The sequence below is a fragment of the Emys orbicularis genome, chromosome 3, assembly GCF_028017835.1.
Source record: "Emys orbicularis isolate rEmyOrb1 chromosome 3, rEmyOrb1.hap1, whole genome shotgun sequence".
Taxonomy (NCBI): Eukaryota; Metazoa; Chordata; order Testudines; family Emydidae; genus Emys; species Emys orbicularis.
In genome coordinates this window covers 34,562,110-34,574,883 of record NC_088685.1, presented here as the reverse complement: position 1 = coordinate 34,574,883, position 12,774 = coordinate 34,562,110, and the positions used below count along the sequence as shown (strand labels likewise).

Below are 12,774 nucleotides of genomic sequence, written 5' to 3'. Positions count from 1 at the left end.
ATCTTATATCTTGCCTTCCTTGCATTTGTTATATACATAAAGAACCCACAACTGAACCATTATGGTGTATACATGTCTGAAATTAGCAACTGTATTATCGTATTGCTGTAATCCACATCCTCTTTCACTCCATGCCCTCCTTTCTTCTGACCATCCCAACTTGCTGAGTCCCAATTAATATTTACATTATGAACTCTTTAGAGCATGGGAATCATGCCTTTCTTTGTTTTCTGTTAAGCATCTATTATGTTTTCGGACACTATAAAATAATAAATACAATGGTCCATCTTGGCAGCTGAGTGGCATTTTGAAGTACATAAGAATGCATCTCTGATGGCAATATGCAGTAAATCAGAATTTAAAAAAAAAGATTAACTAAAATTACATAATTTTAGTTAAACAAATCTGTGTGGGAGAGTATAATTGTATTTTGGAAAACTTATGCGATTCTCATTTGCATTAGTGAAGCCTCATTTAGAAGGATGAAGAAATGGAACAGACCTACAAATAGTGAAGGGCCTGATGTTTACAACACCTCCAGCTCCTTAGGACTTCAACTGGAGTTGCAGGTACTCAATACGTCTGAAAACTGGGCCCAGAGATTTACGTACTGTTCAGATAATCCAGTTGTGAGTAAAGATTTATGTTGTTTTAATTTCCACAGGAATACTAGATAAAGTTTCATATTCATATGCACAATTGTCACCATTAAAAAGCCAACACAGTCAACAGATTTCACATTTTTGTTTCCTACATTAAGCTCTTGGGCTATTTTTTATTTATTCCACTTTTCCCCCCCCCAAAGGAAGTGATCGCTTTGCTCACTTGAACAGCTTCAACAATGTAAGATGGGAGATGGCTTAACATTTCTGAACTTTAAGCATTTCTGAATTGATCCAGTTACTAAACTGATTCAGCTAGTTTTTAGCATAGTGGAAGATTAAGAACTAAGGACTGCATATGGCTATCTATTGAAACACACCTTGCTATCCACTTAGCTCCTACTGTTTCAATTGTCCATTATCAAACAATTTCCTTTAGTAGTGTTGGCCAATGAAAGCTAGAAAATATTGTGCAAAAGTCTTGTTCTTTTTTTAACATGGCATCTCATATTTCATTCAAAATAGAAAGACCCAGCTTTCCATGAGGACTGACAGATGAGACTTTCTTCTAGAGTATTAAAGGTTTAAAATTATGTGAAGACCATCTGACATTTGCTCCAATTAGATTATTTGACGAGTTACAGAGATAACAAGGCTTGCGAGATAGACAGTAGCTTTCTGTAATACTGCCAAGTTGTCTTCAAGGAGGAGGATGTTCCTCTCTTCCTTCTCTCTCATTTACATTTTTTGTAACTGTCTTTCCAAAAAAAGCTTTTACATTCAGAGATTCTACGTTGTTGCACAGGGCAATCAGTGATGTACAGGCACAGATATGTAAAATATAGGAAAGGGACCTGAACCAAAAAATATTTCAAAACGTTTAGCAAAGATTATGAAACTGTGTTTTCTGTAAAGTTAGTTGAAAATGGAGCATTTCTCAAAATCTTGACAATAGACATCATAAAAATAATAGTGTACACAAGAAATTCCAACAATATGGTAATATTTTGGGAAATATACAATTCAAATGATACAGTCTTATGTACAAGTTTCAGAGAATTCTATGGTGTTAACATACCAAGTATTCAGTATTGTTAGTGCTGGGGACATGTGGGGAATGGAAAACTAAAGAAACAGATACTGCCAACCTCCTCTTTCTGTTGACTCTGGCACAGAAATGCATTCTCTCAATATGGATAAAAGAGACCATTACCACATGGTCCAACATGGTCCAGCTGGATGAATCTGATTGAAGATGCAGTGAGACTGGAACACATTACAAAAAACTTCTAGCTAAAGCAAAGTGACTTATGAAAAACATGATTATGACTTTGGAATATTTTCAAGCAGAGGGAGGTTGACCTCCCTCACGCATGTACCAATTACTAAAAAATGATCCAAGTTTGCCTATTCCATGGATCAAATATGTTTTCTTGTACCTTGATGTTTATTTAGGGGATTCTATTAATGAAAAATATTACTTTGTTTGTAAAGCATTAATCATTATTAAATTCATAAATTGCTTTAATCACAACATCCTCTCAAGTACATTTGATTTGATTTTTCTGTCAAATAAGGAAACAATCACTATAATAAACAGAAACTCAGACACAAAAGCAATATGCCAATTTATTTATTATTCCCTCTATACTACTGGAGTACATTTGATTGAACAAGTTTCCAAAATCATGCAAATTTCACATAAAGTACAAAGTATTTGCTACAATGACATTCAGATATATTATTTAACTGACTGAAACACAAACAATTTGATACTCTATCTCTATCATAAGAAAGCTGGTACACTATATTATCACTGAACTTCTGATTTTTAAATGTTACTTTTAAAATGGCAAACACTAATTACTTTTTCCTTTCTATAACCAGGTGAAAAACAATATATTAGTGAAAGGGCATACAGAACAATACTTCATAAATTCAGACAATACTTGCAAACACTGTCCTGATGTAACAGGAGTTACAACTATTTAGTGCAACGCTTGTGAAATTACATACCAACAATAAATAGAGCACTCACTAAATCAACGAGAGAACATTACATACTAAATATCTGTTAATTCTAACACTATATCCAGACAATGTCCTCTACAAATCAGCACAATGCACAAATAAAATTGCCAGAAACAAAAGCAATTAGGTGATAAAGATGTACAGTTTGCCAATCATGTATCTTAATACTTAACCAACATATTCTATTTCATATGTTGCACACACTTTTGGAGATCAACTAATTAATGAAAAGTATGAAATTTCATGTTACCATGGGCCCGAGGGATTTTAATATTGTGTCTTCTGGCTTCTGTAAATTCAGATGGCAACACATGGTACAATGTTTTTCTAAAAGTAAGCTATTTAATTGGAATTTTTAGAAGGGATAACAAAATGTGAGTTTGTGCATTGCAGCAGACATTTAATGTCTATGTTTTACTTTTATATGAAATACTCCTGACCTACTTAATCCTAAAACATCTTTTCCCCAAAAATTCTTTGGCAAGGAATTTGATTCCCATGCAGAAAGACATGAACTGCTTTCATTTGTGGAAAAGAGCATTATATTTACTAGCAGTATAAATTAGGGGGAGGGGTAATGAAATATTTTATTGTGTAGGTTATTTTTTCTTTCCAAAAAAAAAAAAAAAAAAAAAAAGACTGGAAAAAAATCCAGGTTTGTTAGTGGAGGCTACTGAAAGAGATAAAAAGTGTCTAGCATGATCATGAACTGACAAACCAGGGATTAAAAGAAAATTATGACATACAGACATGCTCTGTTTTAATTTTGTTTGTTCCTTTCACAGAATACTCTCTCTCTCTTCTCCAAAACCTGTAGCGTCTGAGGCTGTAACACCATGGAGCTCTGAAGAATCTTTCGAAAGCCTGGTATAACTTGAACGCTGGCTTCGCTTGTGAGACACGCTTTTTAGGTTCTCATTCTGAACTGCAGTTGAGTTGGAGCTGGAGCCAGGGCGCAGGATGATTTGAGAAGAATCTCTGATATCTTCAATTTCTTCAAAATTTTGATTAGCTCGATTGGCTGGAGCACTGTTATTATTTAGGGTGACTGTACTAGGTGTTCTGTTTAGATTATAGACTTTCTGGCAAGCAAGCCAGTTCTCTTCAGGACTGCTTGCTATTAAGCTGCTCTCTGAAGGGCTTTTCTTGTCTTCCGAGCAAATTGACATGCGTGCCACAACTGGATCTTGAAGGCCACTCAGACTGTGTGGAATTCCTCTCTTTCCACTGTGGCTGTCATCTTCAAGCTCAATGAGATTTGCTTTTTCAAGCTGTGAATCATCTGCTCCATCATTGTGGAGGGAGTGGTTTGGAGAACTTTCACTGGACCTCACACCAGAGTCAGAGGAATCCTTTTTGTCTAAAAGGGCGTCTGTCAAGTACTCCTTTGCTTTGATGAAGGTTCTAATAGGCTCAGATCCATGTTCTGGGGATTTTGTTTGCTTGTCCACTTTCCCATCAATTTTCTTGTCCTTTCCTTCCTTGAGAAGTGGAGTGTTATCTGATTCTTCTGTTCCAGACTCATCTTCATCACTTGGCAGTTTCTGATAGCGCAAAGTAACTCCTTTTAGTTTTAAATCTGCTGCCTGGAAAATGCTTGTTCTTTCTGAAGATTTCTTTCCTGGAAGAAGCTTGGAACCAGACTGATCAGATTTTTCATCTTCTTCAGTGATAGGGTCCAAAGGAGATGCATCATTAGTGGAAACACCTGAAGTACTGTAATCTACAACATCACCCCTCTTCATCAGAAAGGACTTTCGTCCATCATCTTGTTTCTGTTCACCATCCTTTCCTTTTTCTTGTTCTATACTGGAATGGAGGGAGCCCCCTGATGTGCTCTGCCCCATATAGAAAGCTGATGTGCTATGTGGGGAAGATCTGCCACTTACAGTGGTAGAACTTGCACCTCCTTCTAGCTGTGACATTTGAGCAATATATTCTCTATATGCATCTCTGTATTCTGCCTGCACCTTATCAGTAAGCTTTGAGATTTCTACACTAGAATCTTGAGAATTGAGACTTGAAAGACTTGGGGTTCTGCGAGTTTGTGACTGGAAAAAAACAAAAAAACAATAAAACAAAACCATTTATTATTATCCTTGTTATTTTAATATAACCAGAAGCAACAGCATATATGTATGAATGAAAAACTTCTGTCTGTAATGCATCATGGCAGTTAAATTCTTAAATAACCATTTAAAAGATCTGGATAAATGCTTAATAGTCATATTTGTATTCACACTCATTCATCAACTCCACAAAACACTGTCATTTCTGTTCCATTGCAAAAAGAAATTACATACAAATCTGTATTTTATGAAAACATTTAAAGTTTATCCTTTTTGAAGAGACTTTATAATTATTAAATTCATTTGGTGTATTGAGTTTAGGTATTTACATATGTATATATAATTTTTTTCATTTAAATTTTAAGGACAATTCATTGCCAACAAACATTTGTGAGGGAGAATTTTGAAAATAATTAAAAGCATTAGTGTTGAATATATACTACTGAAACTTTCATTGTATTTAGCTGGTTTCAGAAAAATCAGACTCTCAGATTAAGAAAATGAACTCTGTTCCTCACCTCTTCTCTCTTTGCTCCTTCTCTTTCACTTATTCTCTCTCTTCCACCTTGCTCTTGGTCCTACATGCATTTTTTTTTCTGATTCTTTCCTTTTTTCCTCAAAAACTGTTCTTTAGCAAGCAATCATGTGCAAGAAGCCATAGGAAGGATCTTACCTGTGGACTGTAGTTTTGTTACCCCCTCTGTACTACTACTAAGGTCTTGTGATTTATTAAATATTACTAACAGCTCTTCACAAGATTCTTTTCTATGTACTAGGATTTTGTGAAGTTGCCAAACACGATTAATGCTGAATAAAACAATGGCTAAAAATAAGCATCTTGTATATTCAATGAAAGACAACAAGCTGCAATTCAGTGCCCATAATGAAACACTGCAGTCTCAAAGATGGATATGGTCAGTTATGTATGCCTATTCCTTATTAAATAGAGCTAAATTAATTCACAAAGGAGTATTTAATTTGGCTATCCATCTCCAAAAGGTGCCTTTTCCCCTTTAGATGAGCCAGTTTTTGTTTATTTATTGATGCAAACTTGTTATATATCCTCTGAATGGTGGATTCCAATGCTTCCCAAAAGTAGACAGTCAAACTGACTAACTTCTCACTTTTCTGAATTAATGTTTCTCTCTCTATTGTGGTTCTAAAGTTTTGATTTTTTTTTTTAATGTTTGTCTTTCAAAATCTTTGTTTCTATTATTCCTGGGCTCTTGACATATAATGAAAAACTATAAATAAAAGACAGTGAGCTACACCATATTGGTGTTGAAAAGGACATATTGAGACTGGATTCTACCTGAAGTGTTCATAAGAAACACTCATCTATGTCCTAAATCATTTTGTGTACATTTCAGTTATAACTATGATGATTAAAAAGATTGGCCAAGAGTTGTAATTAGTGATTTTGGGTGCCTCAGTTTCTGGGTGCTCAACTTGAAATACCTGATTTTCAAGAAGTGCTGAGCATTGACCCTCTGAAAATCAGGCCTCAATTTGTTGGGTGTCCAGAATTTGAGGCACTGAAAATCACTAGTTACTTTTTAAAATCTTGATCACTGCCTTAAAAACATTTATTCATTTATCAACTGTTTAATCCCTGTAAAGGCCCCATATATCTAAAACTGTTCATACTTAGTGTGATTTTGGAAATTATAAGCCAAAAATTATATGCACAAAACTTGTGGGAGAATGAGAGGAGGGTCCCAAATCCAGAGTTTAACGCTGGATCACTTGCCAACACAGGACCCAGGCTCTGACATCCATCAGTACTGTGCATGATAGAATTAATAAAATAAAATTAAAAAGTCATAAATATATTTCTCAACCTTTGAGTGGTGCATGCTGGTAGCAAGTTATTAAAATATTTACCATTTGTGAGGATTGAACAGTATGATTAATAGAATTTATCTGATGAAATATCTAGTATTTACCATGCCTTATGCAAGGTGAACTAAGTACTTTAGTCATACTCTCCCCCTGGAGGGGAATTACCAGGGAGGAGGAACAGCTATTGGGGAGTGAGAGAAAATGAGGATGAGGCAGTGGAAATCGTTTATTTGGGGTTGTTCCCTACTCTCTCTCCAAACTATGGTCTTGGGGCAAGACAGGGAGTTGAGAGGGTATCTGGATAGACAGAGTGAACTTGCAGGCCTGCCCTGTCATCTAACAAAGAATAATTTCCCACATATTAGGTAAACAAAATACATCTCTTTAGTAAATACCTGCCAGCTCAAATTACTGTGATGTGGAGGAGCTTCATCGAGACCAATTGTGTTCAGTTCTTCAAAGCTGAAGTTGAGAGCGTAGGGAACCTGAGCAGAAATTCCTGTAAGCTCAGTGTGAGGCAATTCACTATTATGCACAGGATGATGTGCAAGCTCATTGTGAGGAATCACATTGGTAACATGTTCACTCACTGCACGAGAATCTTCATGAACAACCTGATTTTCTGTATTTCTCATTTCGAGTACCTTAACGTAAAAACAGTACAAATGTCATTACACAGCAAAGCAAGATAAAACCGTTCGAGCAAGTAATCTTTCTTAAATTGTAACAATTATATTCCAAACAAAAGGAAACAGGAAAATGTAACTTGTTTTTTTAAATTGTAAAATTGTATGTGTGTTTCAGAATGATTCACCAAAAAAGACTACTTGGGAGAGTCTTTATGGAACTGTCCTCATTGTCTGCAATGAAAATCATTCTTAATATTTAGTTACTGTACACAGCCTTTTTAAAGCATTAACATGCCAAAGACTATCAATTTTCAAGTATACAATTCCTGTAAAACAAAATACTAATTACAAGTTTAAGAGTGAAAAACAAATACCACAGTTAACAGTTTTAATAAATGTCAGTATCACAATAAAACACTGTCTAGGTAACCATCAATATTTACAAGTCTGTGAATTAGCAGCACAAACATATTCTGCAGTATAGGAGTAGAGAATCAACAGCACTCAAACATCTTTGTGGAGAATTTAACAGTCTGATGCCTGTGCCTAGCTCCCATTAACTATGTTATTTACCCTCAAGCTGAGGGAAGAACAGATCTTTTAGTATACATGTATGGCTTAACAATATCAGAGATACAGCTGCCCCTCACTGTATGGCTTGTGTACGTCCAATACTACCAATACTTTAATAGTTTGAGTTTTAAGATGCAGCCAACGTAATGATACGTGCTTGCACATTTACCATGAGAAGTGACTTATAGTACCAAGGAAAAAGCAAAATAAATGAGGAGTTCTAGATCAAATGTAAAACAACAATCAGCTCTCTCTTGATAAGGTAAACTTAAGAAAAGCTCAAAATGTTATCTTACTGTGCTTCTGAACAGGTGCCAGTCACCAAAATTCATGTTCATCTCTCGCTTCAGTTCATCGATGTTACATTGAGCCAAGACACGACCGTTTATGTTTGCCTAAATAAAATAAGTAAAACTGTGTAAAAAGTACTTGGTGCCTTAAAAAAAACTGTAAATATTTCATAATAAAATTCATTTTATCCAGAAATCATCTTGGACTCATACAAGGATTTTATATTTCTAATTTATCATTTACTTGAAACAATATTTCTTTTTAGTAATCTTGACTTTGCTTTTCAAACCGTAAGGTTCTTTTAAACAATAGAGGTTACCTTGGAAGCCATGGACTACCAAATGGCAATTTCAAGGTCAAATCCCAATTCCTTGGCTGGGTAAAGGAGAACTGTGGTGGTGACAAACTCTCTACCCAAAGATGAAAAGTCATGTGTTACTCTAAAGAACAACTGATTGATCAGGAACAAATTTACTAGAATTTTAGTCACACCTGAATACACCTCTACCCCAATATAACGCGACCCGATATAACACGAATTCTGATATAACACGGTAAAGCAGTGCTCCGGGGGGGGGGGGGGGGGGCTGCACACTCCGGCGGATCAAAGCAAGTTCGATATAACGCGGTTTCACCTATAACGCGGTAAGATTTTTTGGCTCCCAAGGACAGCGTTATATTGAGGTAGAGGTGTAGTTGTGGAGACATGAGACCAACATACAGAGATAAGAGGTAACACAAAGGTCAAAAGAAGGCTCAGGAAGGATTCTACCCAAACCCTAACTGCCTCCAGCAGTCCAGAACTACTAATCAGACCAGGATTTTCCTGCTTCAAGAGGCACTGGTGAGTGGATGGATTGTACCATACTATGTAGCACCAGAGAGAAATTGTATGGAATAAGGGATAATCTGGTATTGGTGAGTGTGACAGAATACACTCCTGTATTCATACCCTACATACTATTGTAATAATCTTAGTACAAAGTATGACTTGTGAGGTATTTGAAAACTCGAAATTTGCTGGTCAGTACTGCCCTGATAAAATATGTGTGGCAACACTGTATGTCATGTTATAAGATTCCACTGTACACTGTTGCTCACACATGTTCCAAACTCCACAGCCCTGCACAAACTGAGGTTGGCAAACAGGTTTGTCCTAAACAAAGGAATGTGTGCTCTGCTTAATTTGCATGTAAGCAGTAAACACAGTCATCAAGCAGGGAGGGAAACGAAGAAAGCTCAAACAGGTGAGAAAAAAAGCAGCAGGGAACATCCTTCCACATTGACTCATTGTCTCATAGTGCCCAGCTAGAAATGTTTTTAAAGAGGGGGACTGAAACTATAAAAAGGAGGAACACACACACCGAGCCACCACTTTCTATCTCCCTGCCCATCACATTAACTGTACCTGAAGCAACAAAGGCAGCATTTGTTGGACTCTCAGAGAAGGGGTCCTGACCTACAGGGTTTGGTGAGTAAGACTGCTGAAAGCATGCAGAGAGAAATTTTGCTTGAATCTGATGTAGTTTGTTAAGTTAGGTATTAATAAATGTCTTATCTTTAATTTTCTTGTAATAATTTCTGACTTTTATGCCTCATTACTTGTACTTACTTTAAATATAGCTCTTTGTAGTTAATAAACTCATTTTATTGTGTTATCTAATCCAGCATATTTAAATTGAAGCATCTGGGTAATTCCACTTATTTTCTTAAAGGAATAACGGTCATTATAATTTGTAGTGTTCGGGAGAGGGCTGGGCAGTACAGGACATACATTTCTGGAGGGAAATCTGGGAATGGGTGTGTGTTGAAGTCATCCTGCAGTATAACCACAACTGGTGAGAGCCAGAGTGTAACCCAAGTGTGGCTGGCAGGCTGCAACTACACACAGACACCAAGGGTGTGGCTTGCATTCTGGCAGGCTGTTTATGAGTGGTCCAGGTGGGAGCTACTTCAGCAAGCAATTAAAGCACCCAACGTTGCAGGGCAGGGGTGACATAGCTGATCATTAATCTGGATTCTACTCTGATAAATAACAGTGAGGAAAGGGCACTACAGAGAGGGTAAGAAGGATAAAGAGAAGGGACAAAAAAATAAAGTTTATAAAGCATCCATCTAAGTATCAGTGACAACACAAAGTGAGAGATATAAGTGGAATGTGTTGCAGGATATGAAGCTAATTTAGACAGGACAGAATAAATAGATGAGAACTGTAGGATGAGATACCTTATTTACCTACATATGAAAAAGGACATTTTACTCTTTTTTTTGTTTGTTTGTTTTTGTTTTTTAAGTTCTTTACAGATATTTAGGGTTAAGAATTATGGGAATTGATACGAAATATTTCCTGTTAATTTGAGATCTCTATTTCAGGACAAGGATTTGGGACTGAGGGGTTTCCTCTGCTTCACAATTGTGACATGCAGAGTCAGTTCATGAGCCACAATTATTTGCAGAATGAATTGGCTTCCCCCTTTTATTTTCTCCTAAATTGATCTACTCAATAGCGGAAACCTCTTTTCTTATAATCCAATCCCGAAAGAACTGGGTCCCAAAAAGAGAAGGGAGTGGGGCAGAAAAATCTCCAGTTTGTCACCAACCCTCATAAATTAGAACAACGAATATAAATAAATGCACAGTATGTTATTTTTGCATCTTTGGAGAGTGATTTGGAATCTTTGGTATTTAATCCAGATAGAATGAGTACTATGACAGTACATCCCAGGTGAGAGCTGAATAAATATGATTAAGGAACAGGAGTACTTGTGGCACCTTAGAGAGACTAAAATTTATTTGAGCATAAGCTTCCGTTGGCTACAGCCCACTTCATCGGATGCATGCAGTGGAAAATACAGTAGGAAGATATATATATATGCACACAGAGAATATGAAACAATGGGTGTTACCATACACACTATAAGGAGAGTGATCAGTTAAGGTGAGCTATTATCAGCAGGAGAGAAAAAGAACTGTTTGTAGTGGTAATGAAAATGGTCCATTTCCAGCAATTGACAAGAAGATGTGAGGAATTGTGTGTGTGGGGGGGAAGCATGGGGAAATAGTTTTACTTTGTGTAATGGCCCATCCACTCCCAGTCTTTATTCAAGCCTAATTTAATGGTGTCCAATTTGCAAATTAATTCCAATTCAGCAGTCTCTCGTTGGAGTCTGTTTCTGAAGTTTTTTTGTTGTAATATTGCGACTTTTAGGTCTGTAATCGAATGGGCAGGGAGATTGACGTGTTCTCCAACTGGTTTTTGAATGTTATAATTCTTGATGTCTGATTTGTGTCCATTTATTCTTTTACGTAGAGACTGTCCGGTTTGGCCAATGTACATGGCCACTCGATTTTATAGGTAATGGCTATAAAAGCATTTTTGAGTATGCACAGAGGCTAGTGTGAGATCACTAGGAGTATAATTTCCATAAACTACTTCATGGCTCCGAACCTATAAAGCTGTAAGACTATTCAAGGGGAAGCCTGGAAGAACTAATGGCTGGAACCTGAAGCCAGGCAAACTCAGATTAGAAATAAGGCACACATTTGCAAAGGTTATTAATCATTACTAGAAACTATGAAGGAAAGTCGTGGATCCTTTATCTCTTGATGTCTTCAAACCAAGACTGAATGCCTTTCTGAAAGATATGCTCTAGTCAAAGACATGTTATCAGGCTCAATACAGGGGTAACTGCGTGAAATTCTCTGGTCTTTGTTATATAGGAGGCCATACTAAATAATCTAATGGTCTCTTCTGGAATCTTAAAATGTATGTGGAAAATCAGGGAAATATATTTCAGCACATACCCAGGGGTTTTGGTTGGTAATTATAAAAAGTGTCAATACAGATTTTGAGATATTAAAACTTTTTATTATTATTATTACTGAGCATGTTGTGGATCTGGCTCTGTTTTAGGTTTAATCAGTGGCACTAGTAAAAAACATCATGTACTACTATTTTACTGTCTGGTTTGTGGGTATGCCTGGAACATCTCTACCAGCACAAAATGCTCTCCTCCCAGGAAGTGTCCCCTCCGTACAGCCCTTGAGGACAGGGTGATCATGTGTCTCTGATTTTTGCATCCTTCCGGACTAGCCAGTTGAGACAAGGGAAGTGAAAGCAAGCCAGCTAACTGCACATACACTATAAGGATGACCTCCCACCAACCCTATTACTAGCTGAAATCCTACCCTTCCCTCTGAGGGGGGGGGGGGGGGAGATGCTCGCCACATGCACTGGTGCTGGAAGTTTTTCCCTCAGCAGTATCCGTAGGGTACCGGTTCTGGTGCCCTCTGGAGCGGCGCCCACATGGCACAGTATAAGGGGCGCTGCCAACTCCCCCCACCCTCAGTTCCTTCTTGCCGGAAACTCTGACAGTGGGGAAGGATGGCAGGTTGCAGAATGGACATGAGCAACACATCTCAAAGAACACCAGTTACAGAAAAGGTAACTGTCTTTTCTTCTTCGAGTGCTTGCTCATGTCCATTCCATATTAGGTGACTCCCAAGCAGTACCCCTAGAGGTGGGTAGGAATTCACAGATGTGTAAATTACACAGCTCTGCTGAACCCAGCGTTGTCTCTGGCCTGCTGAGTGATGGCATAATGAGCGGTAAAGTGTGAACAGGGGGCCACATTGCGGCTCTACAGGTGTCCTGAATAGGGATGCGTGCCAGGAAGGCTGCTGAAGACGCCTGCGCTCTCGTTGAGTGGGCTCTGACAATTTGCGGCGGCGGAACCG

General features: G+C 37.4%; 1 protein-coding gene across 9 annotated transcripts in view; it reads right to left on the bottom strand.

Annotated features, from left to right (window-relative positions):
• Positions 1-3,325: 3,325 nt before the first annotated feature.
• KIDINS220 (kinase D interacting substrate 220) overlaps positions 3,326-12,774 on the bottom strand; it is a 151,760-nt gene continuing 142,311 nt past the window's right edge. For all 9 annotated transcript variants that reach the window (XM_065400824.1, XM_065400828.1, XM_065400830.1 and 6 more), the window contains 3 exons: positions 8,043-8,141; positions 6,940-7,188; positions 3,326-4,684 (listed from right to left, as the gene is read on the bottom strand). In XM_065400824.1, the coding sequence (XP_065256896.1) occupies positions 3,413-4,684; positions 6,940-7,188; positions 8,043-8,141 (1,620 nt within the window). In that variant the 3' untranslated portion in view covers positions 3,326-3,412. The remainder of the gene's footprint in view (positions 4,685-6,939; positions 7,189-8,042; positions 8,142-12,774) is intronic.